Raw genomic sequence first — 19226 nt, 5'->3', positions numbered from 1 at the left:
GCAGTAGGTGTTCCCACCTCCCTAATGTCTGGTGTATTTGCCCTCACAGCACGTGAAGGACATCATCCTGCAGTCCAACCCGCTGCTGGAGGCTTTCGGGAATGCCAAGACAGTCCGGAACAACAACTCCAGTCGATTTGTGAGTTTCTTCCCTGACTTGGAGAACGTCACCTGATGGATGATGTTGGTTTTCCGGATTTACGTTGGTGTCCCAAAGGAAGTGGGAGCCTTTGACGTTTCCTCAGGGGGCTCTCTTCAGTCTTTCTGTCATGTTATAGCAGTGTTTGCCCTTTGACTAAAGTTATTTATGAGCATCAATATGCAAACAAGATGATTTTGAATGCATTTCTCAACTTGAGTTGCCTTAGGTCTAAGTTTTCTAGCGCTGTGGTAACAAAATACCACAAAGTGAGTGGCTTTACAGAAGAGAAATTTATTGTCTCATGGTTTGGGAAGGTAAGAAGTACAGTCAGGACCATGTTGGCTCCTTTTGAGGGCTCTGAGAGAGAGAAACTGTTCCATGCCTCTCTCCTAGCTTCTGGTGGCTCCCAGCAATCCTTGACGCTCCTTGGCTTGTAGATACGTCTTCACGTGGCACCTTCTCCTCGTGTCTGGCCCTTCCTTCCTGTCTGTTCTCCTGTTTTTATAAGAGATTACTGAGATGGATTAGGACCCACCCTACTCCATCTTAAAAGACCTTATTTTCAAACAAGGTCACATTCACCAGTATTGCAGTTAAGACTTTAAGGTATATTTTGGGAGGAAATAACTCAATCCATAACACCATACTAAAAAAAATGAAAACTGATGAAAGTGGCAGCTTTCGTCCTAAAGGAATTTGCTTTGTGCCATGGAGAAAAGAGCTGCTTTCCCAGACAAAGGCGTAGACTTGATGGGCATCCGAGGTCTTGTTTTCAAGCAATAATGATTTTTCTGCCTAGAACGTGGTCTGTAGACACTGAAGTGAGTGGACACTTTGACTCCCGCCCTGGTCCAGTCCCTTTGAGGGAACCTTGCTCCTCTTGATCAGAAAGAATAAGCCACCTGCCTGAGTTGTCTAGAATTCACTCCCTACCCCTCCCGTCATAGCTTTGTGTATTTGTTTTATGTATATTCATGTAACATAATAACATCCAAAAGAGACTGAACCTTGCCTCAGGGATTGCCGCATAACTGGCCCGCTTACCCAAGGTAATGAAAATGTCAGCTGAATGCATTGCTGTGAATACTCTTTAGACATTTTTCTGTCTGGGTGTCTCCTGAGGGGGTAAACTGAAAGTCTGGCAAGGATGAATATGGATATATTCCCCTTGAAAAAGCGCCACATTTATAAAGAAACAAATGTTTACCAAGTAGCTTTGATTTGTGTACATTTTGCATCTTATCTCAACCATGGATTATGTCTGGCACTAAGGCATTCAAAGAGTCATCTGTAAGGCTGATTCGGGACCATTTTAAAATAAATGAATGAGAATTTTGGGAAAAAAACAATTTTTTTTAATTCTGTATTTTGGAAGGAAGCTTCTATTTCCAAGAGATGTCTTACTAAATTGTCATGCAGTAACTTTCAGCTTCCTTAAGTGAGTTACCAGTGGCTCTGCAGGAGAAAAGACCTGGCAATCTGCTCCCGTAAAGACTGTAGCCTAGGAAACCCTGTGGGGCAGTTCTGCTCTGCCATATAGGGTCATGTGGGGTCACTATGAGTTGGAATCGACTCGACGGCACCCAACAACACCAACTAGTGGAAAGATGGAGAAAAGTATGGATGTGCAGTTCACACACACACACACACACACTCTCACATACACTCGCACACACTCCCACACACTCATACACACATACAGTAACGGCTGATGGCATCAAAACTAATGTTTGCTAATAATGAGAGAAATGCAAATTAACAGAATATATCATTTCCTGTGTCTTAGAATGGTCAGATAGTAAGGAGATTGATATTACCGGGGGAAAGGACACTATTGGTTGAAGACTGACACATTTTCCCAAGAAAGCAATTTGGCAATTTCTATCAAAATTTAAAATGCTTATTATCTTCTACCCAACAATACTACTTTTAGAATAATTATGTAAGTTTTCTGTTAATAATTGCTTATATAAAAGTTATCCATAATATATTGTTAAATTAAAGAAGAAATAGGCTACAGAAAAACATATATAATAGGGTCCCCTTTTTGCTTTAAAATGGGCGCATTACATAAAACATAATTACAGTGCATACAAATCAAAGTCTGAAGATGCTGTTACACTGATTATTTAGTAGGAAGAGGTGGAAGTGGCATCAGGGTGAGATTACGGGTGGTTTCACTTTTAAAAATGAGCATGCAGTACTTTTATAATCATAAAAATTCATGTATTTCCATTTGTAAATATTTTTAAGTTTAAAAAATATAAAATATTTCAGAAAACGCTATTTAAAAATATAATGAAGAACTGTGTACCTGGCACCCAGCTTAAGAGATACAGCATCACCAATAGAGTCAAAGCGTCTTTCCATTGAATTATCAAAACGCAGCTTCCTTTTCCTTTATAGGAGCCCTGGTGGCGCAATGGTTCTGCGTTCAGCTGCTAACCAAAAGACTGGCAGTTCGAATCCACCAGCTGCTGCTTGGAAACCCTATGGGGCAGTTCTACGCTTTTTTTAAATGGGGAGTTGGTGGGGAGGGAGGATGCCGAACGGCTCCCTCCAGAACATGTCAGAAGGAGAAAGTGGTGTAGGGCAGCCACCATAGGAAGCACTGAAGGGTCTTGTCTAGCAAGCTTTTCTTGAGAACCACTGTAATTCAGGATTGCAGTGGTTTGTGATTCTTTATGTCTTGTGCTTCTGGGTATTTGTTTTTGTTTGGGGGGTGGGTCATCAGATTAAGAAACATAGACAATTAGTAATTGTAATCTTTTTGACCCTTGGAATCAGCTTGTAACTTAACAACAGTAACACCTCATGTACTGGATACTGTAGACAGTAGGAAAATCATTCAATGAAATTTTCTTGTCCTTTATGAATTTAACTTGTGGCCCAGCAGGATTCAGCCCTGAGATAGATGGGTTTTGCCAGCCTACAATGCCTTCATGCTGGGCATGATCTCCAGTTTGGCCCAGGGCCACATCACTCACTAATGCTCACTCTCTTCTCCTTCGTTTTAAATTTGCCCTCCTGACCATTAAAGGTGTGTAAGTTTCTGAGGAGTGAAGAGAAACTAGGTTCTAGTGAGGAGACAAATTGATTTACTTAAGCTGGATGTCTTTTCCAACAAAATTCCAAGTTTTTATTCTCCTTTGTTCCCTATTAGCTGTAATTTAAAGGAGAATAGTGATAATAATCACGAAAAGAACAAAAGTCCTCACACCCACAACTAACTGGGAAGAACTTTATTCATAACCAACTGCTTTTATTCTAGATAAGAATTTTAGGTGCCCCAAAGGTAGAAGGGATTGACTGCTTTTGCTCTAAAGCCATGATATCTGTCAGAGGGAAAATTTGCTTCCTGTGAAAGAGGCTGACAGACTTCCCTCTTGTGATACCGAGGGCACCATATGATCTTCTGCCCCATTCTTTACACCTTCCTGGTTTAGGAGTCAAATACCTACTGGAAGGAAATGGGCAAAGGATATAACTTATCCTTATTTAGTCAGGCTAGACGATAGATTCTCTCTCTCAGTATAGAATTGTGTGAGTGGACAAGAGCGTGTGTTATTGTCTGAAAGGAAAAAGTGAGGAAGTCTAAACCAGAACTGGGAAGAACTCTCAATGTGTCTTTTATTAATGAATTTCCTTGAATTATATACTGTATCAAAAGCCTGTTTGGAGTATCATGTTTTTGTTCACCACCCATTGAAGGAAAGCCTTAACTTTTTTTCAGGGAAAATACTTTGAAATCCAGTTCAGTCCAGGTGGAGAACCAGATGGTGGAAAGATCTCCAACTTCCTTCTGGAAAAATCCAGGGTGGTGATGAGGAACCCTGGAGAGCGGAGTTTTCACATATTTTACCAGGTTTTCCTTTACATATTTTCTTTCTACTTCCTTGTTCCTTCTCCACATTTTTTTAAAAAAATGTTTTTTTTCCACTCAGTTATCAGATTTAGATAATCTAGTCCAGCAAGCCAAGAAATATTTGTTACTACAGTGTGTGCAAGTCAGTGTGCAAAATAGTGGTGAGACCATCCCTTCCCTCAAGGAAAATAAGTTCTAGTTGGGATGATAAGACAAAAATGTCCCCAGCTTAAAACAGTCAAGAAAGTACTGATGTAACTTTAAAACAACAGTGGGAGTGCTTGATTCTTCGCCCAGTGGGGATTCATGTGGGGAGATTTGGCTCGGATAGTGAGGAGAGATTTTAGAGAGATACAGTTCTGGATGGTTAAATGGAGGGGAGCTGGGTTAGGGAGGTCAGATGGCCTCAAAAGATTTTGAGGAGACAGGGAAGAAAACTAAGGAATTCTGATTTCGTGAGGTGACCTAGAACTTCTCAGTAATGGAGTTGTGGTCCCCCGTTGTGGGAGAAGGGAAACCAAGATGCCATGAAGTACTTGACAAAGGTGGGAAAGTGTGGCTAGATGTTGTCTCTGCTCTATTTTTCTAAATACTTGTTGGGTAGGAGCCAGTGAGCATCTCCTCCCACCTCTTCCTTTACTGACATCTTGTTGGGAGTTGGAAGTCAGTCGTGCTGGGAGTATTTACACCACAGAAATTGGCTAATGCTGTAACTTTGTGTTTTTTTCCTCCTAATAGTTGATTATTAGACATCTTCCAGCATGGCACTGGTTGGCGCTGTTTAGGAGGGTGTTGGTGTTGCCCAGACGTAGGGCAGAGGTCAGAGCTGGAACAAAAAGCCGAGGGACAGTCAGTTGGTCTGGAGGTGTCAGAATGCCAGAGACCAGGGTGTACAGCTGTTGGTTAATATGTACCCTGCAATGAGAAGCATGGAGGAGCCAGCTCCACTCCGTAAGCCGTAAGAAAGTTGGACAGGAACAAAGTGACTGTAGCCTGCCTTGCTTACCTCTCTCTCGAAGGCTCACACAAGTGTAGCAGTATAGTTCCCTTTATTGGACAAGGGCAGATTCTAAACCTTTATCAGGGTCAAGAACCAGAATTCTCAGGGATGATCGTGGGGACCTGGTGGCGCAGTAGTTAAGAGCTCGGCTGCTAACCAAAAGATCGGGAGTTCAAATCCACCAGCTGCTCCTTGGAAACCCTATGGGGCAGTTCTGCTCTGTCCTAATGGGTTGCTATGAGTTGGAATTGAGTGGATGGCAACAGGTTTGGTTTTTAGCTTTTTACAGGTGGGTCAGATATTCTGAAGCTCCCTTCTGTTTCAAAGACTACGATCACCCACAGTTTTAGAAAGCAGGGATCGAATGTCTTCATCGCCTAGGCTTGGGGCTGGTGTTGGCAGGAGCTAGGAGGTGACTTTGAGAGTGCATCGTGGTCACACCATTCCCGTCCCACGTTCTCTTGCTCCAGCTCATCGAGGGCGCCTCTGCGGAGCAGAAACACAGCCTCGGCATCACCAGCATGGACTATTATTACTACCTGAGCCTCTCTGGGTCCTACAAGGTGGATGACATCGACGACAGGCGGGAGTTTCAGGAAACCCTGGTGAGTGCAGGGGCAGGGCCAAGGTGAGATCGGCTCTCTGGACTGGGCATTGCCTATGGTAGAAGGGCAGCAAAGGTTAACAGAGCAAACAGCAGCATGGAATTTCCAGCTTATTCTGCTGTAAGCACTCCGTATCTTAAAACACATGTTAAACGGAAAAAAAAAAAAAAAAAACCATGTTGCTGTCAAGTTGATTCTCACTCATGGCAGCCCCAGTTTAAAGCACCCGTAAATAACCATGTGCCCAGTTGCCTGAGGACCACTTAATGATTTGAGATCTGCATAAAAAGCTAACTCTGCAGGAGTTCCGGTAAACAGGCAAACACCATTGTGGGTGATACATTCAGCATAGCTGTTTGCTGATTAGCCGACGTAACTGTTGAGCTGTTTCCTTAGAAGGCAAAGCGAAGGCCATTCCTATGGCCCTAATCAGGTTTAGGAAGCTGAGAACACCTTTAGCCTTTTTTTTCACCCCTCTTCGTAGCTTGTCTGTTTTTGAGGACTTTCTCTTCACCTCTGTGCTGGACAGCTCAGAGGAAGAGCCTCCCGCTCCAGGCTCTTCACACTGTGTGTAAACTATGACGCAAGTTGTAAAACTAGTTGAGCTAGATTATTGCGGGGGGCCACAACCTGGGGGAAATAACTAGTCAGTCTAGAATGTGCTGGAAATAGACTGGTCATCCATTTAGGCTAAAAGAAGTATGCCACCATATTAAGTCAGGTATGAGCCAGGCCCATTCCTTCTCCCAGATCCCGACCAGATGGGAGACCCTGACTGGGCAGTGGAGGTTCAGTTTGAGGGGAGCTGACATTTGTGCTTGAAAGGGATAGGATGTTCAGACAGACTGTGTCCTGAGTGCCAGGAAATAAGATGGCATCCAGAGGCCACTGGCGTCAAAGGAGCTGTTGTTGTGAGGTGCCACCGAGTCAGTTCCGAATCACAGTAACCCTGTACACAACAGAACGAAACACCGCCCGGTCCTGCACCATCCGTTGTTATGCTTGAGCCCATTGTTGCAGCCACTGTGTCAAGCCATCTCGTTGAGGGTCTTCCTCTTTTTCGCTGACCCTCTCCTTTACCAAGCCTGATGTCGAAGGAGCTAGGAGAAAAGAACGTAGATAAGGGACTGCATACTGGTCCCTTTGGTTCTCTTAGGAACAAAGTTTCTGGGTGACCCTCTCCTTTACCAAGCCTGATGTCGAAGGAGCTAGGAGAAAAGAACATAGATAAGGGACTGCATACTGGTCCCTTTGGTTCTCTTAGGAACAAAGTTTCTGGGTGACCTTCTCCTTTACCAAGCCTGATGTCGAAGGAGCTAGGAGAAAAGAACGTAGATAAGGGATTGCATACTGGTCCCTTTAGTTCTTTTAGGAACAAAGTTTCTGGGAGTCAGACATTTCAGCTGCTTTTAGTGGACTTTATGAACCTCAGAATTAAAATTTTGGCAAGATGCTCTACTTCCCAGAGATTTGTCATCAGAATCCTTTTGCAAATAAAATCTGTGCTCAGCCTTCCCAAAAGGGAACTATCTCCAAGGCTAGAGTAGCTGAAAGGAAGGTAGTGCCCTTGGTGGGGGAGGATCGGCCACAGGATATACAGAGGGATGGGGAGAGACTTAGAGACCTTGTGAACAGCTGCCTCGCCATCTGAATCCCGTTCTGGAATTCCCCTGCCCTGACTCCTGGGAGGATTGCATGTGCTGTTTAAAGACAGACCGCCCTGCCAGCACCACTTTGAAACTCGAGAACAATGTGCAAGAGTGCAAGAGTGATAATGACTTACAGGGGCTTCCAGCTGCCATCACAAGCTAAGCCGTGTATAACTGCACAACCCAATCTAAGCTTCAGCTTCTGTGTTATGTGCTTGTAAAGCTGGAGGCCAGCTTGTCGGGACAGTTCCATGTCTTTTCTCTTCCAGCACGCGATGAACGTGATCGGGATCTTCGCAGAGGAGCAAACGCTGGTGCTGCAGATCGTGGCGGGCGTGCTCCACCTGGGCAACATCAGCTTCAAGGAGGTCGGCAATTACGCCGCTGTGGAGAGCGAGGAGTGTACGTAACTGTGGCACGTGGTTGTAGAGTGGGGGGAGATGGCCGGTTAGCTTGGCTTAGATGTCAACCAGAGTATGTTGGAAGAGCTGAAAAGTCTTATGGGTCCTTCTGTGCAGAGCAAATTGGCCACTTGCCTCACCGCCACCTCTCCCACATCCTCACCACAGGTGATTAATGAAATCATTTCAATTTATCATTAACCGTGGGGAAACCTGGCAAAATTTCACTCCTAGGTTTAAAAACAAGTGGTATCTTTTACTCTCCTAATCATTGCCTTTTGTATAACTGGTCTTTAGGGTCTAAACCAAACACCAAAATCGGTGGCCGCCGAGTCGATTCCACCTCATGGTGACTCGTGTCACAGAGTAGAACTGAGCACCAAGGGGTTTTTTCGGCTGTCATCTTACAGAAGCAGATCGCCAGGCCCTTCTTCTGTGGTGTCCTTGGAGGGGTTCAAACCTCCAACCTTTGGTTATTAGCCAAGAGCGAACTGTTTGCGCCACCCAGGGACCTGTAAAGGCAAGATGTCGAACATATGTGAATATGGAAAGCGCACAGGTTCAGTTTGCCCTATGGGTTGGATTGGGTTCAGTTTTTGAAAACAGAGACAGATGGACATTGGCTATTGCATTGACTCTGCTGCTGATCACCTTTAATAAGGAGCGTTCAGGACCCCTCTGCAATAGTCAGAACCTCCAGAGCTGAGTGGTCATTTTTACTCTCCAGGAAGAAATTGAGGTCCTTCCCGCAGGGAGACGTTACTGGTTATGCGTGCCAGCGATCTGTCACAACAGTGTGGCGTGTGATGGCCTCGTAGGCAGCAGATGACTTTGCAGGCTGCTGTCCGCTCACAGAGCCTTCAACCACCCAGGAAAAGAGCTCTTCCTTTCTCAGCATTCTTCAAGGATGATAAATTTAGATGTTTAGTAATAAATAGTATCCCACTCATTGCTGACAGTGCACTGGGGATATTTCCATTCCAAATAAGGCTCTTTTTTATGTTTTTGTTTTCTTTTCTGATAAAAGAGGGAAGTTCTGCTAACTTCGGATGTCTGTCTGATAAAGAGCAAGACAGATTTGTTTAACAGCAAAGGGGGCGGGGTGGAAAGCCATAAATATACAGGTTGTCCTTAAAGTCGAGAAACCTGACCGAGTAATAAGAACTGTGTTTCTAGACTTGTATGTACATTAGCCTTTACATCTAATAAAGGCACAAGTGTGTCAAGTAGATTATTAGCCCTTTTAGTATTGACGGTTTGAGTTTGGTGGTGATTTCTGTGGAGATGGACTGGATCTTTCTTGCCTTCTCAGATATTAAAATCCTTTACTTCCTCTTCATGCTTGAGATCCAAGTCGTGATGCTGAAACTGTAAGCATTCTCTTTTAAGTTTGAACCAAGAAGTGGTTTGTTTTATGTTTGAAGGAAGTAGCCTCCTCATCCAACTGGGTAAGCCCCACCATCAGCAACTGATGCTAAAATTTCCTGACAGAAGATGGTAGAGATGTGGAGGTCAGAAAAGACTGTACTTGAAGCCAAAGCGGTCTGACAAAGAAATGTGTCCCCCTCCCAGTAGTTTCCCTCTGTTGGTTTTGGTTTCTGTTCAGGTGGTAATATGTTAACATGGGTCACAGTAGGTATGCAGTCAAAGTTCTTCCGTCAATTTGTTCCCCTCCCCAGAGGCAACCCAGGTTCCCAGTCTCTTGTGTTTCCCTCTGGGGCATGTGCACATATCCATTCTTTTCCCTACTTTTGTGCAATAGTGGAAACCTATGACACAATGTTCTACAGCTTGCTTTTACATTTAACAATATATCTCGGGGATTATTCTGTATCAATTCATAGAGAGCTTCGTCCTTTTATAGGTACATTGTATTCCATTTCTTGGCTGTGCTTTGATTTCTTTAACCAATCACCTGTTGATGGGCATTAAGATTGTTTCCATTCTTCTGCTCTTACAAATAATACTGAAATGAATAACCTTGATCTGTGTCATCTTTCTCATATTTGAGTATATCTGTGGAATAAATCTCTAGAAGGAAGTGCTGGCCCATGCTTTTATAATGGAAGCAAGCAGACTTTCTTCTAGCTGTTCTGTGGTAGAAAAACAAAGTTAGGATACCCATCACAACTGGCCTGCTAAAGCAAAATAGCCATTAATAACAACAAATGTTGTTGTTACCTGACCTTAGGCTGATTAAACTGTAGAACTTTCTTAGTCGAATCGTTATGTGTATTGGTGTGTGTGTATGTGTCTTAAGCCTACTCACTTTTTTAAAAGTGTGGTAAATATATAGGTAACAAAACATTCGCCATTTCTACAGTCTTCACATGTACAGTTCAGTAACATTATTTATGTTCATCATGTTGTTGAACCATCACCCTGAACAGAAGATCAGCATCCCCTAAAGACTCTTTCCAAATCTGTATATTTTTGAGAAGCCAAACAAACCTCAGCCTAGGTGCCTGTGTGCCTTCATCGTAAATATAGTGCGATGGAGTAGCTTTGGAAGCGAGTCTTGCTTGAAAAATATGAAATACCAAATCAACCTCAGAATTTTGTTGAAGGAAAAAAAAAACTATTTAAGTAACAGTGGGCTGTAGAATTAACAGTGCCCCTTCTTTCCTGTTACTAATGGATTAGAAAGCACAGAACCTCCACACCAAAGACAGATAAACCACATGTACTTTTTTCATTTAAGTTTGAAAAAGTAAAATTTTGTTTTGCTACATCTTTTTTCTACTTTGAATTTAAATGGAAAAAATTAAGTCCAGCTTTGCTACGCACTTTAAAGGAGTAGTAGAAATTGATCTTCATTATTAAAATGTGCTGAAACATTACTTTCTAGCAGGTTCTTTTGTGTTTTATATAACCCTAATTAACTATACCAGAGTACATCAGCATTTTTTAATTAGCCAATCCTTCCTCCCTCCTCCACCTCCCTGCAGCCTCTAAGCTTTCATACTGACGCCCTTATCCGGTCGTACTAACATACGTGCCCTCATGGACATTCACAGCTGAAGGAAGTCTGTAGGAGCAGCCCTGTGATCGTAGCAGCAGGGCAGCCACTGGTGAAAGTAGGAGGCCATGAAAGCTTGTCCTTGGAAAAACAAAGCAAATACTGGATCATCGCTTTAGCCTTCTTAGCTGTTTCCAAAAACTTGTGACTCTGATTCTTAGGCAAATTCATGCCTTGTTTTTGGAGGGCCTGCAGCGCTTCAGCTGTGTTCTTTTCTACCCAAGAGTATGAAAGACGGAAGTAGTGTATGGGTCTTTGTCTCTTCTGTCTGCTTGGGTGTCTCTCCTCCAAGGCACTCATCCTAGCCCTAACTGTGGTAGTTCTTGAGCTGTGATCATAACGACAATGGCATAAATAGTATCACCAAATATGCTTACCATGCCCCCATTTTAGCATGATTAGGGACTTGGGAGAACCCTATGTTTACAAAACAAGACAATTTGGGGATAATTATACATTTTCTAAAAGTATCCACTGTAGCGCTGGTTAAGAGCTGGGCTGCTAACCAAAAATGTCAGCACTTGGAATCCATCAGCCGCTCCTTGGAATCCTGTGGGGCAGTTCTACTCTGGCCTATAGGGTCGCTATGAGTCGGAATCAACTTGATGGCAACAGGTTTGGTTTTTTTTGTTTGTTTGTTTTGGTAGGGTTCCCATGAGCATCCACAAGGGGACCTCATGGATATACTAACCATTGATGATGTATATATCCACAACAGAGAGTGAAGTTTGCCTACCCCTGGTTATCTACCTGGTGAAGGGGATAATAATTAAGATGAAGACTCATCCAAGTTCAGAAATTTCATTTGAGTCTATAAATGTCTTCACTCATATTGAAGAAATCTGACCTTTTTTTCAGTGACCAAGGATTGAATACCAAATTAATTGAACCAGACATCAAGAACATTCCATTTATGTCACTAGCCCTCCTCTTAATGACTGTCATTGCTGAAAACAAGTTGCTGAGCCATAGGAGCCCCAGCTTTTCTATCTGCAGATGAGAAACAACCTTCCCACATGTCTTTGGGGTGGGCTGAGTGTACCAGTATGAATGACATGAACACAGCTCCCCGTTGTTTCACTCCACGTGCCACCCCTGAAGAAATCTTGTAACACCCCTCTAGAAAACATCCCTGACCCTCTTTAAGCTCTAGCCCAAATAGCCATTCAAGGATCCCCACCGGAATCCAACCTGTCTTTATTTTTCTGCAAACTTTCAGCTGTAGCCAAAGGGGTACTCACTGTACCCTCACCATACTCATGCTTTCCTGCCTTCTCACCCTTGCACATTCCAGTTCCTCCCTTTCTCCGCTTCTTTCTTCCTCTGCATCTGTGCAAATCCTATTTATCCTTTTAAGCCCTGCCCAAATCCCACATCTTCTTTGACCACCCTTCTAAATTCCTACAGGACTTTATTGTCTCTTCTATGTCACACGTTCAGCCTTTAGCAGGCGTCTTTATTTGGCAAACTATCTTTACCTCATCTGGATTGTCTTCAGGATTCCTTAAATATTTTGTACCTTGTTCTTTGTCTTTAGTAACCCTACACGTGGTAACCACACAATGAATATGTAATTGGTTGTGATTATTAGTTCAGTGATATCAGGTGCTTGAAGCTCTTTGGCAATGATGCTATGAAAACCCCCTGTAACCAAAAGGGAAGAAAACAATATTTGGAGCCAAAGAAATGTTTCTTGAGTTAGTTCCTTCCTGGCTGTCTTGCCCCAAGCTTAGAGACATCCATTTTAGGCATGTAGCTGTGATCTCAGTAGGGGGATTGGTTTGTCCTCCTTCTGAATCACTGATTTGTGTTATTGGGAGTCTCGATTGTCACAGGGATTGACTCATGTAATAAAACAATCAGAACAAACAAAGTGGATGGATGTGTGTGGAATTGCTGATAAGCAACCTTGCTAGACTGTAAGTTCTTGGGTGTTAATAATGGTTCCTTGCATTTACACACAATTGTACACACTCACACATGTGCACACACATATATATACACTCACACATATGCACACACACAAATACCTTCACATGTTAGTTGAAGTTCTGAAAGATAATCATACTTTGTTTTGTTTTCTATAGTTTTGGCTTTTCCTGCATACCTCCTGGGGATAAACCAGGAGCGATTGAAAGAAAAACTCACAAGCCGGCAGATGGATAGTAAATGGGGAGGCAAGTCGGAGTCCATCCACGTGACCCTCAATGTGGAGCAGGCCTGTTACACCAGAGATGCGCTCGCCAAGGCCCTGCACGCCCGAGTCTTTGATTTCTTGGTAGATGTAAGTAAACACAGGCAGACTTTGGTAATGCTTCGTATTTTAGCTATAAAGAGTACAGCTACTAAGGATTTGTTTTCATGTTTTGGCTCATTCCTTTTAACCAATTACTTTACTCCTCCATTTTTTATCGTCTCTCCCTAGGATCACTGAATCTTCTGTTACTTTTAAAATTTCACCCCAAGACGTGGTGGTGGTGGTGGTGGAGGTGGTGTTAGGTACCGTCGAGTCATTTCCGAGTCATAGCAACCCTGTGTACAACAGAATGAAACACTGTCCGGTCCTTTGCCATCCTCACAATTGTTGTTATGCTTGCACATTGTTGCAGCCATGGTCAGTCCATCTCATTGAGGGTCTTCCTCTTTTTCGCTGACCTTGTACTTTACCAAGTATGATGTCCTTCTCCAGGGCCTGGTCCCTCCTGATAATATATCCAAAGTATGTGAGACAAAGTCTCACCATCTGGCTTCTAAGGAGTATCCTGGCTGTACTTCTTCCAAGACAGATTTGTTAGTTCTTCTGGCAGTTCACGGTATATTCAATATTCTTCGCCAACACCATAATTCAAAGACATCAATTCTTCTTTGGTCTTCCTTATTCATTGTCCAACTTTCACATGCATATGAGGCAATTTAAAATACCATGGCTTGGATCAGGTGCACCTTAGTCCTCAAAGTGACATCTTTGCTTTTTAACACTTTAAAGAGGTCTTTTGCAAAAGATTTGCCCAAAGCAACACATCATTTGATTTCTTGAGTACTGTTTCCGTGGGCGTTGATTGTGGATCCAAGTAAAATGAAATCCTTGACAACTTCAGTTTTTTCTCCTCTTATCATGATGTTGCTGATTGGTCATGTTAGCTGCATCAAATGTAGTAACAGCTTTTGGAGGACAAAACATTTGATAAAGCCAGGACTAGAGACCCAAAAAGGGGAGACCTCTTGAGTATTAAGCCTAAAGTGTTAGGAATATAGTATTTGTTATCTATTGCTGTATTACAAATTACCCCCAAAACTTAGTGACTTAAAACAATAAGCATTTATTCTCTCATAGCTTCTGTGGGTCAGGTATTTGGGAGTGGCTTAGCTAGGAGGTTCTGATACACGGTCTGTCATGAGGTTGCAGCAGTTGGGACTACAATTATCTTAAGAACTGACTGAGGTTGGAAGATCTACTTCTAAGATGGCGTACTCATACGGCTTTTGGCAAGAGGCCTCAGTTCCTTGCTGTATGGCCTCTCCATAAGGCTGCTTGAATCTTGTCACAACACAGCACTTGTCTTCCCTCCAAGTGAGTGTTCTAGGAGAGAGAAGAAGGAAGAAGTCACAGTGCTTTTTATGTCCTAATCTTGGACCCAGACATTGTCACTTCTGCCACATTATTAGAAGCAAGTCACTAGTGCAGTTCACGTGTAAGGAGAGAGGAATTAGGCTTCACTTTTTGAATGGAGGAATATCAAAGACTTTTTGGATATACTTTAAAACCACCACAGATGATTTTGATTATTGCATAATCATGTGTATACTTAATGCATATGTGTACATGTATATATCACATTTCTATCCTAAAGTTGAATTTTTCTTTCAGCAGTGTAGAGCTGCTGGTGACCGTGTATGTTCATTGCTGTGGTCTTTAAATGTTAAAATAATAATGGCAAGCATTTATATAGCACCAACTGTGTGCTAGGTACTGCTTGAAGTATTTTGGAAAAAATAAATAACTCACTTAATTTTTTCAACAACTGCGTGACCTAGGTATTATTATCTCTATTTTACAGATAAATTAACGGATGCACAGAGGTGATAGATTGATCTATTGAGTGATAAATCTAGGAACTAAACCTACATAATTTGGCACTTCTCTTAACCATTTGGCTCTGCTGCCTTTTCTGTATTCAAACTAGAAGGAACTTAGTGGGACCCTAGCCTAGGGACAACAGCACGGCCATTAGAACCAAAAGGTCTGTGTTGGAATCCAGGCATCAACCCCTATAAGGCTTAAAGCGTGGTCAGGTGTGGTTAGGATAGGGAAGGGTAGGTTAATTATTTTGTCTACTTCTGTGGCTATTTTAAGGGTTACATAAGGGTGCTTGGAAAAGTCAGAATCATGCTAAACATTGTTAGTTGCGGTTGAGTCGATTCCAACTCATGGTGACCCTGCATGTGCAGAGTAGAGCTGCTGCATCTCCATAGGGTTCCCAAGGGTGTGACCTTTTGGAAGCAGATCCCAGGCCTGTCTTCCAAGGTACCTCTAGGTGGGTTTGAACCTCCAGCCTTTCAGCTAGTAGCTCACCACCTACAGATTTACTAAACAGTTGTTAGGTTTTTCAGCCGTCCAGACCCCTCATTTTACCGAAAAGGGAATCTTGGGCCAGAGCATTGGTGGATTTGCCCAAGGCCACTCAGCAAGAAAGGGGCGCAGAGCTGAGACTAGAACCCACATCTCTTGTGTCTGTTCAGGGTACCGTCTAGCGCTCGACTTCCGACCTTATTTATGTCCTGTCATCCTTCAGTTTTTTATGGTAGAAGGAGAAGGATATCCCATGTAAGTGACACTTAATAGAGTTGACACTTACTAGGCACTGACTTTGCCCAGTCCTGTATTCTTCCCTCATGCACCCCCATCCTCGGCTGCCCTCACCAACACCCACCACCCTACACCCACCCTCTCATCATTAAGTCTGTGCCACTGAATTGCAATGACCTTTTCTCATGATGCAGAACAGTTATAGACATGATACTGCCTAAATGTAACCCCAGGCCCTGCCTCTTGCTCAGTGTGACTTTAGTCAAGCCTCAGCGTCTAAACCTGAAAAGGGGGCATAATGGTGTCACTGTCATGATAACTTGTGAAAATTAATTGAAACAACGCATGAAAAGCACTTAGCAAAGGTAAATGTCAAATACATGTAAGCTGTTTTTATTGTTATCACTTTAATAATAATTACTGTTATCATTATCCATAGTCTCCCCGTCCTTTCTCTAAACCCCGGACAACAGGGACTGTCTTTCCCCTGGCACGTTGTGCTAGGTGATCGTTAAATGACTGTTGAATGGGTGACTCTGGGCGTGATGTTTCCAGGTCTGGTAGTATTGGTTTGTCATATGAAATAGGCTTATACTAAAATCATCCCAGATGACATTTTCTCCTAATTCTCAGGACTTCTTGAGAAGAACTAAGTGCCAGCACTTAGTGGATTTCATCATTAAACAAGCATTTTTTCCTACCATAGTAATTTTTTGGATCCTGTGGTTTTCCAGAGTATGTGGCTTGGCTCTGAGAGACCTTTCTTGAGCTGCAGTTCACCTGTCTTCACTGACTTCTGTTTCTAGTGGGTAGAAGTATCTGCCATGTGCAGTCTTGCTTCCCTTTCCCTGATGCTAGCCCACGTTTATCTATGAGTGAAAACAAGTTCATTACCAAGTTGTTTTCTTTCTCCTAGGCCATCAATAAGGCAATGGAGAAAGACCATCAAGAATACAACATTGGCGTCCTGGACATCTATGGCTTTGAAATATTCCAGGTAAGACCAGTTGGAATAATAGGGGGTTGGAAGGAGGTGATACCGTCTGACTTGCAAGAAATACTTCTAGGCAATGAAAAAAAAAATATGGCTTATGTGTGCCTTCATGAGTTCTTCATGTACCTTTGCTGAATTAGTTTCTCCTAAATATAAACTATGCTTCTTTCCACTGCTGCAGCCAACATTTCTGTGAAGCCTTTTCACGTTGAAACATTTTACTAAAGCACTCAAGAGATTACTTCATAATGATTTTGCAAAAACCTTTATATCTGAGTAACTTTTGTTTTTTAATTTTTTTTCCAGAAAAATGGCTTTGAACAGTTTTGTATCAATTTCGTTAATGAAAAATTACAGCAGATCTTTATTGAACTGACATTAAAGACAGAACAGGTAAGTAGTCCCTCTTCTTTCATCTTGTTCTATTTCTAATAATGTTTTGTTTTCAAGGATCTAGGTTTCTCCCTTTTGATAATAGATTCAGGTTTCAGACTTGTATTATAAACTGTACCTAATAAAATCAGGCAGAAAACCCATACGCTATTGTGCCTCTTAGCCCGTGAAATATAAACACCGTCTGCTGCTTTGTCTTTCTTGAGCAAGTGATGCTGTCAAGCTGGACGTATGACGGGCTGCTTTCACTACACTCTGACCCATGGACCAAGTGGAAAATGGTAACTTAGTGCCAACCCCAATTGTCTATGGCATACACTGCGTTCCAAAGGAAAAAATTGATTTCCTTAGATTTGCTCCACTCCCATCTTCCCTAAAAAGAAGCGTATTTTTAACAAAGCCGATATTCTCATTTCAAGTGTCTTACTTTTAGTTTCTTCTAAAAGTCAGGTACAGATTCCCTCTTAGTCCAGATCCCCTACTAAAGGCGGTCTCAGGGATGTTTAGTCTTGGGAGACTTCATGCGTCTGTCTGGGAAGCATTAGTGACTCCTTATTGTTTTCACATAAACCTCTGCCCTGGAATTCCAGTCCTCCGCCTGAGAGTAGAGCAAAACAACCAGGGGAGGAAGGAGGCAGGGGCTAGACCATGTAGGGCATCTTGTAGGGTGTGGCAAAGCCGGGATTTTATTGTAACTATGCTGAAACCAGTGGTGGATTTTGAGAAGGGGAGTAACATGATCTGACTTGTGTTTATGTTTCTGAAAAGGTCACGGGTTCTATTGACTTAGGGAGTGGGGTGAGGCAGGAGAAGGCAAAACGGAGTAGAAGTTTAAAACCAGTTAGGATACTGCAGTAGACAGGGCAAGAAATGGGGGGGATTTAGACAATGATGGTAGCAGTAGAGCTGGCATTGTGGTGAGAAGTGGTTAGATTCAATATACATTTTGGAGAGTGAGCCAACAGGACTTGCTCAAAATGATTAGCAATAAGCTAAGGAGGAAAGAGAGGAATCAAGGATGATACCTAGATTTGTAGCCTGAATAAAAGGGCCCGTGGTGAGACCATTTAGTGAAGGGTAAGAGGACCTAAGGAGAGGAGTCGGTTGGGTAAGGTGGGAGATGTGGAATCAAAACTGTGCTGTGAACATGGTTAGTTTGAGAGGCCTAATATACGTCTGAGTGGAGATTCCATTTAGGCAACTGGATCTATGAATCTGAACTAAATGCTGAGGTCTAGGCTAGAGAAAGAAATTCAAGAGTCATTGGCCTGTGGATGTTATTTAAAACCTACAAAATGAGGATTGAGAAAACAAGGAGGCTGGAAGACTGAGACTCTCCATCATGTAAAGGTCTGGAATGACGAAAGAGCCAGCAAGAACACCAACAAAGCAGGGCCCGTAAGGAAGGAGGAAAACCAGACAGTGTGGCATTTATCACGTTAAATGGACACCGGAAGGGCTTTCCCCTTAAGTACCCTAGATGCTAATCTGTACTCATGCCCTATATTCAATTCAAGGAGACTGTCATGGATTGAACTGTGTCCCCCCAAAATGTGTGTCAACTTGGGTAGGCCATGATTCCCAGTATTGTATGGTTGTCCTCCATTTTGTGATTTGATGTAATTGTCCTATGTGTTGTAAATCCTAATCTCTGCCTGTGGTTAATGAGGCAAGATTAGGTTATGTTAAAGAGGATTAGGGTGGGATGCAACACCCTTATTCGGATCACAGCCTTGATCCAATGTAAGGGAGTTTCCCTGGGGCATGGCCTGCATCACCTTTTATCTTACAAGAGATAAAAGGAGAAAGAAGTGAGCAGAGAGATGGGGACCTCCTACTGCCAAGAAAGAAGAGCTGGGAGCAGAGCACGTCCTTTGGATCCATAGTCCCTGCACTGAGAAACTCCTAGACCCAGAGGAAGATTGACAAAGCCCTTCCCCCAGAGCCAACAGGGAAAGACAGCCTTCCCCTGGAGCTGGTGCCCTGAATTTGGACTTCTAGCCTCATTAATTGTGAGAGAATAAATTCTGTTTGTTAAAGCCATCCACTTGTGGTATTTCTGTTACAGCAGTGCTAGATGACTAAGACAGAGACTTACATACTGCACCATATGAAGTTGCCTTTTTTGTCTGTCAAAAACTGTTGTGTGGCTCTGACCAGGATCACAACAGAGGGTTCTGGACAGAGCTGGAGAAGGCTGTAGAACAAAATTCTAACTCACAAAAAAAAGGCCAGATTTACTGGCCTAAAGGAGACTGGAGAAACCCCGACAGTATGGCCCTCAGACACCCTTTTAGCTCAGTGGTGAAGTCATCTCCAAGGTTCACTGTTCAGCCTGGGAGTGGACAGCC

At 42.9% G+C, this 19226-nt stretch overlaps 1 protein-coding gene across 1 annotated transcript in view; it reads left to right on the top strand.

Moving 5' to 3' along the window:
* The window catches only part of MYO1E (myosin IE), a 209863-nt gene that overhangs the window by 120576 nt on the left and 70061 nt on the right, over positions 1-19226 (top strand). The window contains exons 6-12 of the mRNA XM_023729854.1: positions 50-139; positions 3876-4007; positions 5478-5612; positions 7531-7663; positions 12769-12965; positions 16405-16485; positions 16789-16875. Coding sequence (XP_023585622.1) covers positions 50-139; positions 3876-4007; positions 5478-5612; positions 7531-7663; positions 12769-12965; positions 16405-16485; positions 16789-16875 — 855 coding nt within the window. The remainder of the gene's footprint in view (positions 1-49; positions 140-3875; positions 4008-5477; positions 5613-7530; positions 7664-12768; positions 12966-16404; positions 16486-16788; positions 16876-19226) is intronic.

Source organism: Trichechus manatus, unplaced genomic scaffold (genome assembly GCF_000243295.1).
Source record: "Trichechus manatus latirostris isolate Lorelei unplaced genomic scaffold, TriManLat1.0 scaffold00030, whole genome shotgun sequence".
In the NCBI taxonomy this organism is placed as follows: domain Eukaryota; kingdom Metazoa; phylum Chordata; class Mammalia; order Sirenia; family Trichechidae; genus Trichechus; species Trichechus manatus.
Note: the sequence above shows the minus strand (reverse complement) of the source record. Positions and strands in the feature narration are given on the sequence as shown.